This window comes from Triturus cristatus, chromosome 8 (assembly GCF_964204655.1).
Source record: "Triturus cristatus chromosome 8, aTriCri1.1, whole genome shotgun sequence".
NCBI lineage: Eukaryota > Metazoa > Chordata > Amphibia > Caudata > Salamandridae > Triturus > Triturus cristatus.
The window spans coordinates 1,380,196,224-1,380,218,742 of NC_140591.1; the positions used below are offsets into that span (position 1 = coordinate 1,380,196,224).

The 22,519-nt window shown below is 44.8% G+C and overlaps 1 protein-coding gene across 3 annotated transcripts in view; it reads right to left on the bottom strand.

Annotated features, from left to right (window-relative positions):
* Window positions 1–22,519, bottom strand: part of CCT8 (chaperonin containing TCP1 subunit 8) — a 123,502-nt gene that overhangs the window by 90,173 nt on the left and 10,810 nt on the right. For all 3 annotated transcript variants that reach the window (XM_085623090.1, XM_085623088.1, XM_085623089.1), the window contains exons 2-3: window positions 14,518–14,608; window positions 5,718–5,797 (exon numbers count right to left, since the gene is read on the bottom strand). In XM_085623090.1, coding sequence (XP_085479216.1) covers window positions 5,718–5,797; window positions 14,518–14,608 — 171 coding nt within the window. The remainder of the gene's footprint in view (window positions 1–5,717; window positions 5,798–14,517; window positions 14,609–22,519) is intronic.

A 22,519-nucleotide genomic window follows, 5' to 3' on the forward strand; every position in this document is an offset into this window, starting at 1 on the left:
CTTCTCCAGACTTTCGAGGGCTCGGCAGTTCTTCTTGGAGCTCTTGAGTTCGTCGGTGAACCATGGGGCTTTCTTGCTGCCGGGTCTGCTGGGCGGGGTCCTCAGCGGGGCGAGCTCGTCCGCGCAGTTGCTGATCCACTTCGTGAGGTTGTCGGCGGCCTGGCTGGGGTTCGCTGAGCTGGCAGGAGGGTGCTGGCTCAGGGAGGTGGCGAGCTGGTCGGCTGTGATCTTGTTCCAGCTTCTGCGGGCAGCCTGTTGCTGGTGGTGGTGGGTCGTCGTTCTTTTGAAGGTGAAGTGGACGCAGCTGTGGTCAGTCCATTGAAGCTCTGTGGCGTGGCTGAAGTCGATGTCTGTGCAGGAAGAGAAGACTGCGTCAAGTGTGTGTCCGGCGAGGTGGGTGGGGGTGGACACCAGCTGCTTGAGTCCAAGATTGGCGAGGTTGTCGAGCAGGGTGCTGGTGTTGCGGTCGTTGTTGTTCTCCAGGTGGAAGTTGAGGTCCCCCAGGAGGATGTAGTCAGCGGAGGGGAGGGCATGCGGGCTGACGAAGTCGGCGATGTCCTCGCTGAATTGGGTGCGTGGTCCCGGAGGTCGGTAGATCAGGGTGCCTCTGAGGGTGGTCTTCGGGTCGGTGTGGATCTGGAAATGCAGGTGTTCGGCAGTGGTCAGGGTGTTGTCGGTGCTGGTCGTGAGACGGATGGTGTTCCTGTGGATGATGGCGATGCCTCCTCCCATCTGGTTGGCGGTGCGATCCCTCCGGGTGATCTTGTAGCCCTCTGGGATGGCGATGTCGGGAGCTGAAGAGGCGTTCATCCAAGTCTCCGTGAGGAAGGCAACGTCCGGGGCTGTGGCGTCTAGGAGGTTCCAGAGTTCGATGGCGTGTCTGTGGACGGAGCGGGTGTTGAGCAGGATGCACTTGAGTGTGGACGGGCAGCGGGTGGTCCTGGGCAGGTTGTTAGATGTCCGGGGAGGCGGACTTTGTCCGGGTGTCGCGCAGCGGGTGGTCCTGGGACAGACTGACACACATTGATTGGGGTTGGAGGGGGACGAAGGCGCGCCGGAGGGGTGGGGGCACTGGGGAGAGACAGCGTCGGGTCTCATTACATGTTGAACGGAGGTGCCATGGGCACAGACAAGGTGTATAGCACCTGGAGGCTAATTACATCTGGGTTTCTCCCCTACCGCTATCTTCATTTCTCTTCAGCCTCAGGTGGAAGGGGTGGGGTGGGTTTCCGAGGAATCCCTCAGCATTCCTGCCACATCTGGAAGTGGAGGAGTATGGGGGTTTGCAGTGCCAGGCACTGGTGGGTGCTACACCCACGGCTGGGGAGTGCAGCGTTTAGGCCCCGGTCGACTAGGGGTGAAGCACTGTCTGGGGAGGGATGAGGAGGCGCTATACAGGGAGCAATGTCTTCGGGTTATACAGAGGTCTCTCGGGGGCGGGTGATAGGAAGAACAAACTGGGAGGTTGATGCAGTCCTGTGGTGGGGGAGAAGGCGAACCTTTCCTTCTTCAAATATGCCTTGGTGACAGCACAATGGGCATGCAGCTATATTGTGACTTGTTGTCTAACATGGGGTGGTTCATAGAGTCACTAGAGGATTATGAGGAATCTGCTGTGAAAGTGATGGAAGAGCACTGATATGGAATCCCACACTGTTTAGGCCCTATGATGAGTGCGCACGGACCAAGATACAGCTATCATTTAAAAAGCTTCTGGCAGGCATCTGTAAAGGCCATAACCCCCCCGACCCCTGGGGATTGTAAACATCAAGGTGCCTTCATGTCAAGCTCAAAGACCTCATAATAAATCAGGTCTCATCTCCGGGAAACTCATTCCTTAGCTGCCCTCTAGGCAGGGACTGGAAGGCAGGATTACGGTTCCAGCACAAGACAAGCATTTGCAATGCAATGGGCCTCGCATTTACGAGAGTTTAAACTATTGGCATTGTAAATAACAATGCCGTTTATTTATCTTGTAAAAACAAAAATAAAAGGCATTGCCATTTGCAATGTTAATAGCTCAAACTCTTGTAAATGCGAGACCTATTGCACTTTTAATGCTTGTTCACTTTGTTTCACCCTTTTTCTTGTGACTCGGTTACAGAGTCACAAGATGGCGGCCAACACTTCCTGGTTTGGAGTGTTGGCAGCCAATCAGAGCGAAGCTCGTGCCCGGGAGGGTTCGCGAACACCCTTCGGTGCTCCGAGATCGATATTTTTCTTTCAATTTCACAGGAACTACTGAACGGATTTATCAACAAGCTTTTGCAATGCAGTAGGTCTCGCATTTACGAGAGTTTGAGCTGTTGACATTGCAAATAACAATAGCTTTTATTTTTCTTTCCGTTTTTAAAACATAAATAAAAGGCATTGTCATTTACAATGCCAATAGCTTAAACTCACGTAAATGCGAGACCTACTGCATTGGAAATGCTGGTTTAAAGAAAATGGACTCACTTTCAGCAAGGCGTGGCGTCAAGACAAGCCATCACAAGAGCAACAAAAGAGAGAAAATCACTCGGAGCAAAAAATTGCAACACAAAATAAGTCACAAGTTCTGGTGTAAATACACAAATCCACGAGTATTGAGGCAGCATGTAGTGCCTGCGAGCTATGAAACAAACGTGAAATAAAGGAATGAGAATTGCCCCAAGACCCTTAGGGAAACGACCTGAGGAAAATGAAGGGGGCACATTATATTTTCCTTTACGAGCACAAAGTGTCGGCACGCTCGCTGACATCTGTCCAGGATACTGTACAAAACACACAGACAGCAGGAGAGGCCTGGCTTTTGGGAAGAGAAAATGTTTTCTTAAGCTTTAATCCATTGTACAGAACAGGTACTTCAAGGGCAGCAGCAGTACACGCTTCTCTACACAGAGCAAGCTGACCTCACAAAACAAGGGTAGGAGGAGGAAACTTTGCTATCCTGAGAGGATGTGGCGCAGGGACCAGAGCTGCCAACTCGGAAGCTGGAGTTTCGGGTTTGCGTCTCGGCTTAAAATCCTATGATTCTGGGCAAATCACTTTATCTCCCCGTGCCCAGACAGTGCCTGGAAACCCTCAAGTAGCGATAAGCCGCTATATATACATCTTCAAATTAATAAAAAAATCCTTCCACAGAGAACATGCCTGGCAGCAGTGAAACCTTTCCTACCACAAACTGGAGCAGCAGTGTGGGCAACTGTACAAGCTTCCGTGACTCACCTGACAGGCAGCAGCACATACATGACACGCACGCGATTTCCAACCTTAAAGATCAGCCCAAAATCACGTGCAGAAAGTAAGCTTTTGAAGTCACTAATATTTCATTCAGACACGCACCGTGTCCTTGTGCATGATATGAACAGTGTGCAATCCCAGGTAAAAAGATCTTTGTTCTCGAGTCTGTGTCAAATTATATTAAATTGGAAATGGAGTACACAACATTGTAAATATTAAACCTTTTTTAAACAATAACGTCAACATTTCCTTTAGATTTTATTTTGCTACAGACCATGAAAAATGAATCAGCCAAATGAACTAAGGTGAGAAGTGGACCAAAGCCCCAAGTGAAAAATATAGGAGCAGAGTACACTTTACTCGTTAAGTATTTTACACATTCAGAGCAACAAAAACAGTGGAGCCTTCAATTAACCAGCACCTAACCTATTATTACTCTCACAGTACAAACCCTTTATTTAATGGAAATTCGTGTGCACACTCAGTGGCACCCACTGTTACAATGCCTATTCCCTTAGGAATCAGTGTATACCAACAAGAAAGAGGTGCACCACACGAGAAACTTAAAGCCACAGAGTTCATTTTCAATTATAAAATTTCTTCAGAGATCATTCCTTATATTCATTTTCTCGATAATTTCAAGAAACATAACATTCAGTTCCTATGACTCTACAGATAGACCAGCCGACGCGTTTCGTCCTGAAACAGGACTCCTTCAGGGCACTGAATTATAACGGAGACCAAAAATAGTATCTTCCTGAATGTTCACCAATCTTTTATACTTTCATACTGAAAGGCAGAGTACCATCCAATCAGATAAGATAACTCCAACACTGGATTTTTAATAGCACAGCTGAAATCCAGTGGGTTCACGTCGCAACAGTTCCACAATCCCAGGAACCATACACACTAAAGTACAGGGAATGTTCTCATTTATCACTGTCCCAATTTTCGCAATATGATAGTTGCAGTGCAGTAAAATCTCCAAAGGACAAATTAATGGCCCAACACCCAGGCGAGAAAAAACACATTCATTGTAGGACGTTTTCTGTGCACCAGCAGATGGCAATGTCAGTTCTTAAACTCCGTTTTTGTTTCTGCTTTATCTTGCTTGAAATTTTGCCCCAAAAAGGGGGAAATGTACTGAGAACAGTAAGTGAATCACTGGACTTGCTTTTCTGTTGCAATCAGAAAATAATTATGTGGTTAACACTGTAGAAACTGAGGAACATAATCTCTGCTATGGCAGTAGAAATTAGATCAACTGTTCTTTGCAAGATGCAGTGAACATAAGGACTTTTAAAATTCCAATGCTCCTTCAGGTCTGGTTTACCTCTTATTAACAGAATGTCAATTAATAAGGAACAATTTATGCATCGAGATAAAAACACAGAATAGGCTTTGTGAGTGCTAGATAGATTGTTCTAATCGTCAAGTCACTGCGTCAGACATTCTGAGACTATACCGCTGTTTCACATCAGTTACACAATACTGTGGTAATAACGTGGAATCTGATCTTTGCGCTCGAGTAAGAAATGAGAGTTTATTAGTGCAATTGCTTTATTTAACATGCATTACAGGGCCACATTTATTTTCACTAGTATGGTAATTGTTTTATCCACACGTGTGACTTGTGTTTCCTTTAGAACCACATTGGTGGTAAGGGAGTAAGGAAAACAAATGCAGCTGCGAAAGGAATGCAGCTGGCACCCGGCCGCGCTGCTGCTCGCTCCAGAGCTCCCTAGGCCAGGGGGGAAGAGAAGGCGGGACACGCACCCACCTTTGGCCAATTGCGTGCTTTCTTTCTTAGAAAGACGCACGCAAAGGCCAATAGTGTGTGACTTTAAACTCGGACCACACGCACAAGCGTGTGGTTCGAGTTTAAAGTCCTTACTAGAAGCCTCGCAGCCTATGCGCGCTAGCTCAGGCGAGACCTAAAAAGGGCATACACTGAACCAAGACCTACCTTTTTTGCCAAATTTGGTGTCATTCCGTTCAGCAGTTCGGGCTATAGCCTGTAAAAGTTCCTATGGAAAATAACATGGAGAAAACGCGCTTTGGTACCCCCCCTTTTTTCCTCGGCGCCCGCTAGACGAACCACCCCGAAACTTTCGAAACACAAACTGGGCGGTCTAACCCTATTTCGCGGAAAATTCCACGAAAATTCGTCAAACGGCGCCAAAGATATTGGCAAATCAAAAAACGCTTTTCCTATGGATAATAGGTCCGAACTATAACTATCTACTGGTGACCGCCAGTAGTGTGTATGTATACATTTCTATTGTCTGAGAATGCAAGTGACCCTAGCAAAAGGCAGATACAGACATACTTCACATCGTTTTATAAAACCAGGTCTAGCAAATAAGATGAGGAAATGTTCACTGAATGTCATATAACCTTCCTATAATAGCTCTCATGTGGGAAACAATGTTCCTTAATAATTAAAAGACATATTGCCTTAACATTCACCACTGAAAACATGTTTGCATGCTTACCTCAAGCTCTCTTAAAATGGTTGCAGCATCGTTTGTTACAAACAGTTTCTCTAGATGGTTAATCACCATTTTATTCATTCCTACAAAAATAAAAACAGGAATGAGAACTGGTCATGCATAGAACACACACAATCACTTAAGAGCAAGTGCTGTACATCAAAGAAAATTAAAGAAGGAGTGCATTTTCAAGCAGTGATGCAAGTAAAACATACTTACAAGATTTGAAATATATTTTAATTACGTTGCTACTGCATGGACAGCGCGGTTCACGTCAAATATATCATCTGCAGTGTTCACTACAAATCATTCACCCATTCATTCAGCGAACATTCCTAACAAAGATATGACTTAGCACTAGCAAACAAAACCTTGAGTCACAATAGCTAATAAAAAGTTGGACATTTACAACAGAAAGTGAAGTGTCTCATGTGAGAAAGTGCCATCTTTCTTGAATAGTATGCCCCCACTTTTTGCTGAATTGCTGATGTACTTTGAGTGTGCCCTGGGCTCCTGCCAATCAGGTACCCAGGGCCTGTGTTCCTTCCCTAAAACTGCATGACAGCCTAAACCCAATTGGCATCTCTGGCCACATAGCCCCTGGTAAATGGTACCCTAGGTACCCAGGGCCTTGTGACCAGAGAAGGCCCCTAAGTGCTGCAGCACTTATTGTGCCACCCTTAGAGGCCCTGTACCCGGATACACACACACTACCTTTGCAGGCTGAGTGTCCGGGTGCAGAACCAAACGGAGTCGACATGGCACGCATCCCTGTGTGCCATGCCCACAACACACACTGCCCTGGCATACCTCAGTCACCCCTCTAGCTAGGTGCCCTATGCCAGTGGTGAGGGTACAGGTGCAGGAGTCCTGTGCTCCTACAGTACCCAGGCCCATTTCTGGGCACTGTAAGTGCAGTGCTGCCATTAAGAGTATATGGTGCTGGGAGGTCGTCAACACGAACTCCACAGCACCATGATGGCAACACTGAAGGCTGAGAAGTTTGGTATCAAACTTCTCAGCACACTAAACTCGCACCGATGCCAGTGTGGGATTTAATGTACAATGCACAACAGAAGGCAACTTAATGTTGCCCCCTGAACCTAACCTACAATCCACATCTTGTCTGAGGGGCTGCCTAGGCTGCCACAAAGCACACGTCGCTGGACCCCTGGGTAGAGAGCCATCCGCTCTCCTGGGCCTGCAACAATGCACATCCTGGGCTAGGTGCTAGGTCTCCTCCCCAGGATGGGCAGGGGAAGCTTCAAAGGCATGCCGCCTTCATGAGCTTCTCCAGGCCACTTGCTGTACTCAGCAACTGGCCCCCACTCTGGCAGGAAAACTGGCGGGAAACCCCAAGGAAGGAAAGGGGGTGTGCCAGTCTCTACCAACCCCACCCCTCAGGTGGGGGAGGCGAAGCACATCTCCGGGCTCTCGCCCATCTTGAAGATGGGGAGCACTGCCCAATCAGGACTAGGCTACTGCCCCCCTCCCACAGGAGAGTGGCAGGATAGGTCCCTGCCCTTTACCTACCTGTAACGCCCCTAAATTTTGTATTTAGGGGCACCCTGAACCTTCCTTCCTTAGATTTCCTATTCTAAAACAGCAAAGAAGATCAAGAAGAAACAAGACCTGCCGTGCAGCTGCTAAGAAGAGGAAGACACCAACTGCTTTGGCCCTAGCCCTACCGGCCTGTCGACCCTCGAACCTGCTCCTGCTAAATCCCGGCACCTCCTGTGGCCAGCAACCTCTCAAACTCCGGAGGACCTGAGTACCTTGTGACTGAGCACCTGGGACTCCCACGAGCAGTGGCTCTGCTCAAAGCAAGTATCTAACCCCTGGCATCAGCCCAGAACCACGAACCCTGCACACATTGTCCACTCCGGCACAGGCCAGGTTTGGCGGGTGCAAAGACCCAGAGGACGTCCCCCCGGCGACTGTGACCCCGAATCCGGCACCCAAGCACCCACCTTGACGCTCCTGACGACGCCTGCAGCCTCAGAACCAGGGATCCCCCTCAACCGCGATCAACAGAGGGTAAGATTTCCCGACACCAAAGGGCACCCCTGCACCCGGCACCCTGTGCCCGACTCCTGCAGGGCTCAAAAAACCAGCTCGCCCGCATTTGCGAGTCAGATTCAATAAGCAAGAGCTATTTTAGGTCCTACTCGCCCTTTCTGGCGAGTAGGAAGACAAACTGACACTTGACCTCTGCCTCCGAAAGAAGAGCAAATGTGACAAGATAAGATTTAAAGGCATCGTTATTGCTCACAAAGTGAAAGAGCAATAAAAATGCTTTTAAATCTTGTTAACTTGTCACTTTTGCTCAGCTGTCAGAGTCAGAGGTCAAGTGCAATTCAGTAAGGTCCAGTAGATGTTTCACGTTACTAGACCTGCAGGTCTAGTGCAATTTTTATGATTTTGAGAGCCCTGTCCTGGGTACCTATCTATCCTCCAACTACCCAACTTACCTCTCGAAGTGGTGGTGGCACCTGAAGAATCTTCGTCTGAGCTTGCAGCCTTTGTTCGTCCTTGAGTTTTTCCATAGCAATCCATTGAGCGCCCAAAGGCTCAAAAGCACCCTGCACACAGCCACCCGAGTGACCCTACCTACTTCCCCATTTGCCCTGAGCAAGTGACCATGAGCCCAGCTCCCACAGCCGCGTGGCCTACTAGTCAACAGCCACCAACCAAGGGCCCCCTGCCTTCCATAGGAGAACATTGGGCCTAACTCACTCTGCACCCGGCTGCCCCTGTGCCGCTGAGGTTGTAACAACTGTACTTACCCGACGCTGGGAGACCCCTGAGCCTATGCCCAGAAGCTTAACTATGCCAGTCGAGTACTTACCCAAAAGCCGATAACTCACTTTTCTTCCATAGGGTAACAGTGACTGGTTTCTCTTGAAATTTCTTCTAAGTGTGGAGTTTCTAAACTTTAAAATATTCACCTAAAATCAACCGAGTAACGAAAACGGAAATACTCACCTGCCATTAGGAGAGATCCCAGTGCTGCATCTTGGTGCCCAGCACTGACCCTGAAAAGTACTTACGACCGTACTTACCACTAACTAAATTTTCTCCGATAGGAAACCACTGACGGTTTTTCTGTGAAATTTCTCCTAAGTGTCGATTTTTGCAAACTACAAATATTCTTTAAAAATCATACCAACCGTGAAAACGTAATTACTTACCTGTTTTAGATAGATGTCCCAGTACTGAGCCTAGGAGCCCAGCACTGGATTACAAAAGTAACAAGAACATACTTTACCCGTAACTTGAATTTTCTTCCATAGGAAACCATAGACTGTTTTTCTATTAAATTTCTTCCAAGTGTCAACTTTTAAAATAGCAAAATATTGCTTACAAATCACAACAGTAACTAAAACGAATACACTCACTTGTTTCCAAGAACTGTCCCTGGGCTGAATCTAGGATCCAGTCCTGGAGTTAGAAAAGTAATCCTGAAAGTAATTAATTGCATACAACTTAAAATTCCCATTGAGCTCAATGTATTATTGTGTTTGAAATTGTGTTGCCTATTGCAGCAAACTGTAACTATTGTATTCCAAGTCAATTGTCCTTTGCAAAGTATTTAACTAAAGCATCTCATTCTGAGAAAGTATATTTTGATACCTCTTGATGGTTCTAAAATAAAACAACCATATATTTTTATATACAAACCATGGACCTAGAGTTTAGTTCTTGAGTGTGTGAGACCATTTGCTGACTGAGTGTGTACAACAAATGCTTTACACTGTCCTCTGATACTGCCTTACTGCTCGACCAAGCTGCCACTTTAGAGAGTAAGGTTATATCTAACTTTAGCCTCTGCGGACTGTGGACCCTATACACACTGTACCTATTTGGGAACAGTATATATAGAGCCACTTTCCTACAATTACAAAGGCGACAGGCCTTTGAAGCTTTCCTTTTGAGCATGGCTGTGCCCATCCTGGGGCAGGAGGTGTGACACCTTCGTCCAGGATGTGCTTTGTTTCTGGCCAGAGAGAGCAGAGGCTCTTGACTCAGGGGTCCAGAAACATGTCTGGTGGTGGCAGGTTGCCTAAAGCCAGTCAGAGATCACACCATGGTTGGTAGGTTTAAAGGGGGAGCCTCTAAGGTGACCTCAGAGTACATGGCTTAATAAATCCAACACTAGCCTTAGTGTGGGTTTATTAAGAGGAGTTGTTTGGACCAAACACTCGTGGATTCAGATAGGCCATCATGGTACCGGAGAACTTGAGTTGTCGAGTTTCCAGCCCATGTACTCTCTATGGCTTCCCTGACAATTACAATATCTAAGAATAGACAAATATTGTAGGGGCATATCTGATCATGCAGATATGCCCACAACTGTGATATAGTGCACCCTGCCTTAAGCAGTGCTGGTTGGCATGGCACGCAGTGTGCCATGTTGACTTTGCTGTTTTTCACTGCACCAAGGCATGCAAGCTGCAGTGGCATGACCTTGGTGAGTGGTCCTGAGGGGACCCTCAATTTTTTACTGGAGACTTACAGGGAGGCTGAAGTTACCAATCATGGTACAGTTTTAGGGAAGAAGCACTGGCACAGGTGTACCTGGTTGGCAGGGACCCTGTGCACTACAATCTAAACCATATCATTTTCCAGGCAAAACGTGGGGGACTAACCATGTCAAAGAGGCACTCTCACACCCACCCCAAAGGAACACATTTTATTGACCTTCAAAGAAAGCAGATAAATTGCTATTGGGATTCAACCCTCTGCCTTGCCAGCTTTACTAGACCTCTGAAGAATGAGCACTCACCTGATGTGCCCTGTTACTGCAGCCATCTTTATTAATTATATACACGCCATAGGGCATGAGAAAATTGTGCAAGTTTAAATCTGAAAGCAATTGCCATCACGATGTGCCAATTGACACTAAAGAAATTCCTGAATGAGGACATGACATCGATATAAAGAAAACTGTAGCACAAAGAGTATTAAAATGAGGACACAAAGCATACTTCACTCACAAAAATATAATGAATAATCCTCTAGCCAGATTAAAAAGAACTAAGATAAGCGTTTTCAGTGAAAATCTGCGCTTTAGTCTACAAAATACCTAAAAATCGCTGACGCTTTGTTTTTCAATTTGTTTTCTTTCTGAATAACCAAACTGGGGGCTGTATGAGATAAATGCTGGGCTTTTGAACTTTTATGGGCAGGTTAAAATGGTAAGATCTGATTACCATCATTCCTCATCCGCTGGACCTCAATTGTCTCAAAGAAGCCAACAACAAATCTCTATCTTTGGGACTTATTAGTTTCAATTTATTTTCCCTTGCATTTCACTAAGCTTGGAGATAACCCTCAGTCAAAATCGGAATTAATTACATTTCACAATAAAATATAGTAAAGTGTGAGGAACAGTAACAACAATAAGCAGATGTCCAATACAAAACACGTTTTGGACGTACTACACAAGGTCCAAACAATACAAGAATGACAAAAACACACTGGTCTCCCGTAAAGGATAAGGGAATGAGGACACCGGCAATAATGTAGTGTCTGCGATAAATGTAAATACAAAGTAGACAGACCAAAACTGATGTGCTCCTAAAGAGACGAGTAGAGGGTTATCACAAAAGATAAAAATACTTCCTATTTAAATACAGTATGAACACAAATGCCCCTGGGTCAAATTAGGAATACGAAACAATTCAAATAATCAGATGTAATACAGCCTTTTTACCAGTTCAAAAGTGTAAGGTCACTATGGTCAACCACCCCAATGTTAAAGGTCCATACATCTCAATTTTAAAATGTAATGAAGATTTTTTTAAAAAATAAAAAATTTAACAAAATAAAGCAATCTTAACCATTAAATGTCATGTGAGACTCATCGGTCTTGCTTCAGAACACTTCAGCATGTTAATACATAGGCAAATACCTGAATTAAAGTAAAATATACGCATGTTATGTTCACTCATTATGCATGTTTCAAAACTAAGGGTTTTGCAACATGCAATGGTGCCTGGTACGTGCCCTTTTAGTAAGCATGATACCATATTATTAAAATGCTGCTTCTTCCCCTTAATAGTGTTTATTGCCATTTTATAACTTAAAACAAAAACAGCCAAGAATATAACATGTGGAACCAAGTCCACAATCCCAAAGGTATACATTTTGCATGTCACAGCATTTCTTGATCAGCTTGATCACATTTACAATAATTATCCAGCCATATGTCCACCCATCTCTAGAGAACAATTTGACAGTATCCCATTTTTATACACGGAGAGCCTTGTTTGGGGAGGGTAACAGAGGGGGATTGGGGTCCATAATTTTGGCAAGCAACTGTCTCCCAAACAGCTAGACATTTTGTGACTCTCATCCAACATTTTGATGTTTTAACTGCCAACGTGCACAAAATGTAATGTCTAGACAGGAGGTCAAAGGTGATATCGTGATCATGGATGAAATGTGGATCAACAGTTTATGACGTGAGTGGAGAAGCAGGTACAAAGAGCCATCATTGGTCAGTAGCCATAGATCAATCATCTTCTCAACACTAAACTACCCAACAGTAACTTACCTGGGAACTTTAGTATAAAGTCCACTAAAGATTATGCATCTTCAACAGGTTAAAAAAAAAAAAATACACCAAGATGCCAATTCTAGTACAATATATAAAGAAATAAGAACGGTTTAAGCTATGCAACACACATATAAAATCAAATTGTCTACAGCAATAGTAGTGCAACAGAAAATACCAAAAGTACAGAACAGTACAACATCTCAACTGTCCTTTTTAGGTCTCGCCTGACCCAGCGCATGCGCTGGTCTGGCGAGACTTATTGAGAGGGCTCCAAAAAGTGCTACCAGGCCAGCCTAGAGCTACAGTGCATGTGCGCGGGCGCCGTGCTTTACCGAGATTACTTTCACTTTTGCGGCCGCACTGCCACTTGGCATAGCCAATAGGTCTCGCTTTTGGGACATTATATGTATTTAGTTATGCAACTGTTGCATAGCTAAACTCTTATAAGGTCGCAAATGCGAGACCTATTGGCTATGCCAATGCTTGTTAGGTCTTGCCTAAGATAGTGCACGCGCTGTTGCTTGTGAGACGTTTAGTTAGCTTACAATGGGCTTAGAGCCCGCCCATTGCTTACTATTGGTTTTACAGTTGGTGGTCCGCAAATGGCGCTCCAAGATCTATCACAAGTACAAATCAGTTATGTCAGGTAATCTTGCACGGTGCATAAGGTAGGGAAAAGCCACCAGATCCCCACGTGTGTGGCCAGCAGACCACTTATGCTATATATACAAATCCTCTGCACACGTTCAAGGGTAAATACATAAAGTTACATAAAATATCACAATGATCCTGGTCTTTATATTTTCAGAGGTCTTTAATTCAAGATCTTTAAGACTTCTTAGCCAACACATGTTTCGTCACTATTACAGGGGATTACCCCGCGACTTCTTCAGGGCTGAGGTCAGTTTCAAGTAGTCTTAGTTCTGGTGGTGATTCCAACCCGGACTGCTGATTTGTGTAGCGAACATGCCACGGCCTGGAGAGTTGAAGGGTTCTACCTAATACTGCCAGATGGGGCAGCTCCTCTAAAAGGAACTCCCTTACAGTTGGAAGCAAATTTAGCTTTCCGGACAAGAAACTAATTAGTCTACCTCTCCAGGAGCAGAACTTATAGGAAGCCCTTCCGGGTTGGAATTATCACCAGAACTAAGAGACTACTTGAAACTGACCTCAGCCCTGAAGAAGTTGCGGGGTAATCCCCTGTAACAGCGACAAAACAAGTGTTGGCTAAGAAGGCTTAAAGAGCTTGAATTGAAGACATCTGAAAATATAAAAAGACAAGCATCATTGTGATATTTTATGTAACTTTATGTATTTACTCTTGAACGTGTGCAGAGGATTTGTATACATTGCTTACTATTGGTTGGCTAAATTTGCTTGCTTAGGAGTTGTCAGTATGCAAACGCCTTGACCTCTTCTTGCGTTTGACCCTCCCTTAGAGCAAGGTTAAAGTTTGTGTCTTTTAAACTGCTTGCAATGTGGGAGATACTTTTTTGTGGACACACACTGTGCATGTGTTTGTTAGATGTTTACCTCATGCTCCCTGCGCTCAGTGGATGCTTTTGCCCCTCACTTGCACTCATGTTACCTTCTCTAATCCATGTGCTTCTTTCTGCCTTAATGTTCCATGTCCCCATCTGTTCCCTCCATGATAGTGTAAGCTTCCTTCCCGAAAGCCCCTATCAGGCTCCTCAATTCTCATTTCCTTTGTATTTTTCCTGCTTTAATTTTCTCCCCAAAAGCCTCATTCTTCCTGTTGATTGCCCCAACAGTCCCCTGGGTGACTGCTTCCTTTGCATTCTTTTCTTTCTCTCTCCCAAAGGCTCGTTCTTGGTCTTGCATGCTCCTATCAATGCCCTCTATACCCGCATTCTTCCTATTGCTTGCAGCCATCTGTCCTCTCCATGCCTGCTTTCTTCGTATTTATGGTCTCCCTTGTGCTTGCCGCATCCCTCTCCTCTATGCTCACATACCCTACCACCCTCTGTTGTCTGTTTGCTCCAGAACTTCACTACCACCACCCACTGTCCCTCTGCTTGCCCCAGAACCTCTGTGATCCGTGTGCTTGCTCCCAGCCCCTCCCTCCAACGCACTGCTGTTCGTCACCTTGCTCCTCCCACACATCCATCGCTCTGTGTTGCACTGATGTATACCATGGCAAAAACTTTTAGAAAGTAAATAGCTATGGTAGATGAGACCTATTGGCTTTCCCCAATGCTGGTTAATGAAGGATTAACATACCATTCGGCCCGTAGGCAGTCCGAGTTGTCTGGGCAAGTTCTTTACAAGCTGTAATATTACGAAAGACTGCTTCCTCCAATCCTGAATAATGCTAGAGAGACGAGAAAAAGAAAATACACTGTTAAAAAATAAGTAGGACAATGTTAAAGTTTAAGCAACATGTAAAAAGCCTTTTTGAAACCATCAATAAGTAAGAAGTGGAAAAAAGCTAGCAACCAATTTGGAACGTGTAGTAAAGTGCTCCTTTTTGACATGGTCACCCCCACTTTTTGCCTGGTATTTGATGCAATTTTGACAGACGTGCACTGGATTCCGGCTATCCAGGTCCCCAATGCCATATCTCTTTCCCTAAAACTATATAACTCTCCCCTAATTGGCAATATCTTTAAATCCGCCTGTAAGTCCCTAGTAAATGGTACCTCTGGTACCTTTGGCAAGGAGACTAAAGAGGGTCTCTAAGAGCTGCAGTATGTAGCACCCTAAGGGACCAATCACCACTCTCATGCAAACTGCCATTGAAGGTTGTGTGACATGGTGCAGAGTAAAGTGAAAACACAACATGGCACACATCCTGTGAGCTATGCCTGCAGGCACTGCATGTAATATAAATAAAAATTGACGCATTCTGACTTCAGGTGAACTGGACTGGCCAAAACCCAGATTTGCAAACAAAAGAACCAAGAATCTGAAGCATATACTAGTCCACATAAGACCACCACCAACAACTGGGAATCAGACACCTCCACCACTCTGGAACTTACCACCTGTCATGGGACACTACCCTTGCGGCTCTTGCTCGGTATGTCCCTTGACGACACCGACCAAAACAATCCAACTGCTACCAGAATTTAAGTGGACTATTAGACACCATACTAACTGCAATTCCACCCATGCGATATATATGATCACATGTCCATGTGCCCTTCGTTATATAGGGAGGACGTGTCGCAAAGTAAAACAGTGCATTTGCGAACACAGAAGTAATGTTAAATGTAAAAAGTCCACCACCAAGATGAGCAACCATTATATTGAACATGGACATACTGTTGACAATTTGAAATGGGCAATTTTAGAGATTTTACAGACAAAAATCAAAATGCAGAACACATACTCTTTGAGAAGGAACAGATGTGGGTCCATCGTCTAAAGACCAACAGAAGTGGTCTGAATGATAATATTACCTGGCTTAGTCTGAATCACTAAGGTTATCTGCAATGAACTTTATTGAGAACATCTCACATTTATAAAACGCTTTGGATATAAAGATAACCATCTGCAGACCAAATGAGCCATACAACTAAATACACAATTGAACATTCGCCATTGTCGGCTATGAACTCAGTTTAAATTTTGTATTTATTTACCATAAAAACATCAATCCAAATAATCCTTTAATATTTATTACATTTTGGCAAAAAACAAGTTTTTTCACATTTTTTAAATAGTATCTAGTGTAGCCTATCTTCATCATCTATTAACAACAAGGACTATAACATTCAAACACCCACAGCCCCATCTTCATCCAGGGCGCCGAAGGAAGAGCGAGCACAAGTCGGTCCAACCAGATGCAAGCAGGTAGTGAGAAACGACCCATCGACGACACAACAGATAAGTGATGTATCCTTAAACTGCACTGAATGTAAATCTCACTTTCCATCAGGTCAATCGTGCCCGCTAGTCCCCTGTTGAAGCCCGTAATTACGAACTTAGAGGTATGCTGCACGCTTAACTTCCACTATACGTGTGTATTTACCCAAGCAAATATCTCATGCCGCCCCCAAACCTTTGTGCTAATGACTATAACCGTGCGCTTTCACAGAGTTTAGCGCTTACCAATAATTAACATTCTTCTGCTTAAAATGTGTTGAACAATGCGCGTTAAAACATTAACACACGCAGTTATAAGCAGGCACCAAGCCAAACATCACGCACCTGTATCTACTTTAGCGCGCTCCAGTGACTCACATTGTGCGCTACATTTCTGTTATTGACGACATGCATTGCCACGAGCTAGTCCAATACCCGCATCATTACTAATAATATAAAGCAGTGCCACCTCTCGCCAGCTATTAACGCGATACCAAAAAATACCATTGTGAAAATTACTAGATCGCATTACTAGCAATTCATGTTTTGACCATCCTACAAAAGTAACTCCATGTACTTAATTGTGCCACATCGTTATGCGTACCTAGACACTAATCCTGTTAATAATGATTGCATAGCCATACCCCTGACTATTGTTATTTGATAAGGATAAAGGATTGCCATTTTCCAGTTACTTATTTCTCTTCCTACTGCACTATAAACAAAGTGTTCTCTTCTCTTTTCTTGTAAATCAGCATGAACTACATCAGGACTCATTTATGAGAATGTATATTGTTTTCCCCCTCTTTTTTGCTTCTTTTTAGACTAATAAGTTATCTGCACTAACAACTGAACTAGTATGTTTATTTAGGTTGCTGTGAAAATTCATTCGCTACCATCACTATTTTCTGAGGTCCTGAAGAAAGCCCCAACAATCTGCCAAGGCGTGTACACATGTCGACCTATTTTTTAAGACACCAGCAGTGCGTCCGACTAATAACTCGCCTACATACGCACCACTTTGTTTTTACTTCTCCTTGATTCCGGACTAATTAAAAAATATTGTCTAGGATATACAAGGTTTTTAAACTCCCTTCACTTGAGCACTTTTACTTATTCTTTGATCACTACTGTAATAACCAGGTAAGCATACTACAAAAAGAAGCCCAATGATGATGCGGTCACGTTTTTAAACCTGGCGGAGAATCAAGATATACCGCCCCACGGACTTTCTAACGTGAATGAGGGTTTATTAATTACAAAGTTGCTAGCCCTGGTTACTCAGGTCAAGTGATCCATTCTCCATTGATATCGAAGTGTAATATAAGTAAGTCACCCTGTAGCCGACCTTACAGCCCCAAGGCGGGGTGCATTATATTACGCGAGGACATATCTCCATGAGCAGATATGCCCCTGTGATGTTCATGTAGATTCTTGGACACTGTATCAACAGAATGGGGTAGCTGTTCCTATGCAGAAAAGGGCTGAAGAAAGGTCTGTGCGAGTAACACTTATCCTTACCCAGAATGCCCTGCAAACATCAAACTACCAAATTTACCAGACAAAATTTGGAACCGCAAAGTCCTACTATCATACATTCTCTAACAGTACCCAACTTTTGTGGGTGGGTCTACTGTACGAATGAGTCAAAAGTAGGACCATATGAAGTTAATATAGTCTGCAAATGGTTTTGGTTAGTTCCAGTCACAGTTTAGGCCAGGGGTCTCCAACTTTTTCTGTAACGAGAGCTACTTTTGTATAATGAAATCACCCAGATCCACTAATATTATTAGCGCTGTTATAGTGACCACGCAAGACAAGACTACATCATATGCAAAATTACTAGCAGTGGTTAGGTCAGTGCATCAGGCTGGGTTTCCAGTCATAAGGTAATAAAGGTTTTGACAATTTCAAATGCCTCTACAGGGGTAATGATAGATAACTCAATGCCACTGGCAGCCAGCTAACTGAATCAGTTATATGTATGCACAATGCCACAGGATTTAATCACTCAAACATCAGCTTTAAAAATATTTTGGAAATTGATCAATTTTTCCCTAAATGTCCTAAAACATACATACATACATACATACATATATCTTATTTCAGTCAAGAACAAGCATTTACAATGCAATGGTCTCGGCATTGTTAAAGTTAGAGCTATTGGCATTGCTCATGACATTCTTTTTGTTTATGTTTTTGTTGTTAAAACATTTTAAGAAACGGCATTGTTATTTACAATGTTAATAGCTTAATCCCTCTCAAATGCGAGACCTATTGCATTTGCACCCACACACAGAGCCACCCACACAGAGCCACTCACAGAGCAACCCACACACAAATAGAGCCACCCACAGAGCCACCCACACACAGAGTTACCCACACACAGACAGACCCACCACGCATAGAGCCACCTACAAAAAAAGCCACCCACAGAGCCACCCACACACACACAGACCCTCCCCCACACACACAGAGCCACCCACACACAGAGCCACCCCCCACACACAGAGCCACCCCCACACACACAGAGCCACCCCCACACACACAGAGCCACCCCCACACACACAGAGCCACACAGTAACCTCAAAATTTAACACATATTTACTTTTTGCTGGATCAACTGGGGACGTTTTACACCTTCTATCCATCTGCAAAAGACCTTTATGAGGTCGTAAAGAGCAATTTAACGACTAGGAAGGTTCAAAAGAAAATAAATAAGGAGCCGGGATAGCAATCAGATCCGACAGCAATTAGATCGAAGCCAATTTGAGATGGGGGTGTCAAGCATGGTAAAGTGGCAAGGCTTCCACCCTGAAACAGGAAACAAAAAAATGCAAAGAGCGCGCACGGCACCCATCCCCCTGCGGGGAAGCCATGTGTGTTTCAGGTTACAGTGTTATGCAAGCGTACACGGACATGCAGCAAGAGTACCTGGGTGCAAATGTTGTTTTTGCGAGGAGTCAGGTCACCGAAAGCCGACATGCATCATTGTCAAAATACACTCGTGAATGAAAAGGAAAACGATGTACTCTGCTGTTGCAATTAGAACACAACAGCTCAAGGAGGACTGCAGGCATCACACACAGGGCAGCACAACAGCAATGTGATGTTCCCAGGTACTCCCATCGTAAATAAGGCACTTTCGATGTCGGGATATATTAAGTAAGGTGTTTGGACCACTCATCTCTTCGATTGGTAGTTAAAACACTGCTGTAACTGAGGAGCATGTCCCGCTCACATCTCTGGTTCCCGGTGCCACCGACCTGTTGCACAATGAATAACCAAGCCCTTGATTTTGAGGTATTCCCCCCATAAAAAATAAACGAAGCAAAGGTTTAGGATTTCACTGCATGCGCCTTTCTGAAAAGTTGGTAAAAGCAGCTCAGTGGGTAAATGCGCCCACTGCAGAGATATGTTTAGTCTGAAGGTTGGAATAAAAGACAGCCGGATAGAAGAGGCACTGGCAAATCCCGGCGCGCCCCACGACTCCTGTGTGCTCCGGGGCTCGCGGCTGATGTATGAGGGGCCTACTTAGGCATGGGAGGTGTGTGGAATGGGGGTGGGGGGTGCGAATGGGGGTAGAGAAGGAAACAAGTGCTGGATCTGACTAGCAAGCGGGGAGGGGAGGCAGTGAAAGGACAGAGAGCCACTGAAAGCAAAGACAGGGAGCGCCCTTTACAATCACTTCTTTTCAAATCAAGCACCAGAAGAGAGACTGTTAACCCGTCTCCTTCTCTTCTGCTACCTCATGTTTTCAGTTTCCCTGTTCACATGAAAAAAACAATTCCGTCCTTCTCTGTATGGCGCTTCATGCAATGCTCAATAAAACCAAAAGGAGAATTTGATTTTGATCTACATAATCTATGTATAGCATTTTAAGTGACATGTTTTTGTTTTAGACAAATATGTAACATTTCATCGCAGGACCCTGTTATCATGAAAGCTGTAGTTAAAACTGGCTTGAGTAACACCACACTAATTACAGTCTATTTCATTCAGACCATTGTTATTACAAAATCTGCTAACTAGAGCAAATATGAGTGTACTGTGGTAATATGTGAGATTCTGGATAACAAAATACTCTCTTTGGGCTTTAATGCAGTGCAGTAGCACTCCACCTGTATTATATCCCTAGTCACTTTTAACAGTGCCCTTCCATTTCTAATGCTTTGCAGCAGTTTTAAGATCTTAGAGTTTCTCGTTGCTCAAATGGATGCAATTTCTGATATTTATAAGTTCCCCTCATCGTCATTGCTTGATATTGCCCTAGAGCAAGTGTCTCTCATACATACATGCAACAGGCAGCACTACCCCCCCTCCCCCCAAGCGCCCAGAGACCCTTACGGGTGAGTAGTTGCGCTTTATAAGACATCTGATTGATTGAACAGACTCTAATCTGGCGGGAGATTCCCAAATTCTGGAGCAAAAAATGGCTTTATTTTGGCTGCCTGTCGCCTGAAAATGCCTCTGCTTCAATCGAAATCAATGTGAGACATAGTCTCCAGATTATTTTATTTTTTTATCTCCCACCTTCCTGTTCTAAAATGTTGGCATGTATGCTCAGTAGTTCAACGTCACTCATAATTACACTGACTATGAACATGTAACACACAACCTATCTGAAACCTTGGCAGCAACCTTGGCAGCAAGGTAAACGTAACTCCGTTTACCAAAAGAAGAAATCTAACAATAACTGTGCACTGTAAATGCAGAGAACTTGAGGGAATTCCACATGTTGCCAATGAAACCCAGTGGTGAACATCACATCCCCTTAGTTGCGCATTTTGTTTTTGCATGTGCTTACAGAAATACACTATAAGCGTCATCAGGTTCTCCTAATTAGCAAGAGGATGTGGCCTAACAGCCAGAGCTGCCGACCTTGAAGCTGGGGAACCAGCATCTGACGTCGACTCAGCATCCTGTGATTGTGGGCAAATCACTTATTCTCCCCTTGCCTACCAAAAATGAATGAGTCCTTGCGTAGCGTAAATGATGATCATTCATATAAAGCGCTCCAATATTTTTGGGTCGAGTTCGCGCTATATAAATGTACACACCAAAAAAATCTCCACTGACCTATATTTTTTTAGACCACTGCATATCAATTATCCTCGATCTCACCTTGTAAACCCCGCCCTATGCAAAGCTCATTCCCCGCCGCCACCAGTGACGGAATGGCAGTAGGAACCATCGAGCCTCGGAACCTTTCTTTCGCAGTCTCACGGGCAGCGTGCAGCCCGGACGCTGAACAGCGACACCGTGTTAGAGAGCAGCAGAGGAGAACCGAGCATGGCAGCAGCAGGACTGAGCCGGGGAGGACAGGTGAGGGCGCGAATGAGAAGGGGGCAGATGAAAGCCCCAGAAAGGAGAAGTTATGGAACGGGAAGGAAGCAATTAAAGAAGAACGGGCTAGAAAAGGAGGATATGAGAGTCTGGGGGGGGGGGGGGGGGGGAGGACTGCTGAAAATGCCGGTCTACTTATAGAGGGAACGTAATCAATTGAAAGATGTGTATGGCGTTGGGGGGTGAACCTGTGACATACCGAGAGATTAGAAGAGGAGTGTACAGATAAGAGCTAGCTGGAGGGTGGGGAGTCGTGGATGGGGTCCAGGTGCGAGACGATGCAGCCTCCGGGCTGGTAATCGTTGATGACGAAGGAGATCAGGTGAGGGAGCAACGCCGGGACACCACCGCCTTTCTCTGAGGCACAGCAGAAAATGCCTCGGAGAAACGCCACGTCCTTTTCGGATTTGGGGGCGTGTTTTGCTGTTGTCTCCTCCCTGAGACTTCTCGCAAAAAACACGCCCCCCGATCCGAAAAGGACGGGGCTTCAACGGAGTGACTGGACCTCTTCTCCAGTGGCTGGCCAGCATTTAAGAGGCCAGCCAATGGAGAACAGGAGAGAAGAGGGGCGGGTGCAAGCCCCTCTTCTCAAAGTCATTAAATCTCGGAGCGAGACTGCGCAAGCGCAGCCTTCGCAGCCGAGACCTAAAAAGCTTCTAACTTAGAGGGTGGACTGCACACAGGAGAGCTACTTAGAGATAGCTGGCGAGCCACCAGTAGCTCACAAGAAAGAAATTGAATATGCGAAACTGATGAAGAAACTCCAAAACAACCAAGAAATAGTTGTGATGCAATCAGACAAAGGCGGTAATATCGTGATTTGGTCCAAAAATGACTATATAAAAGAAGCCAAAAGACAACTATCTGATCCCAACTGCTACGAAAAATCAACCATGAAGGAATAACACAAAGCAAAAGAAATTACATCAATACAAGAGAGATGGATTGATATCGACGGATGAATTTAAATATCTATGGGTTGAATATACAAAAATTCCATCGATATATTTTATCCCCAAGACTCACAAGAATGTAAACCTCATTCCGGGAGGCCCGATAATTTCTGCTA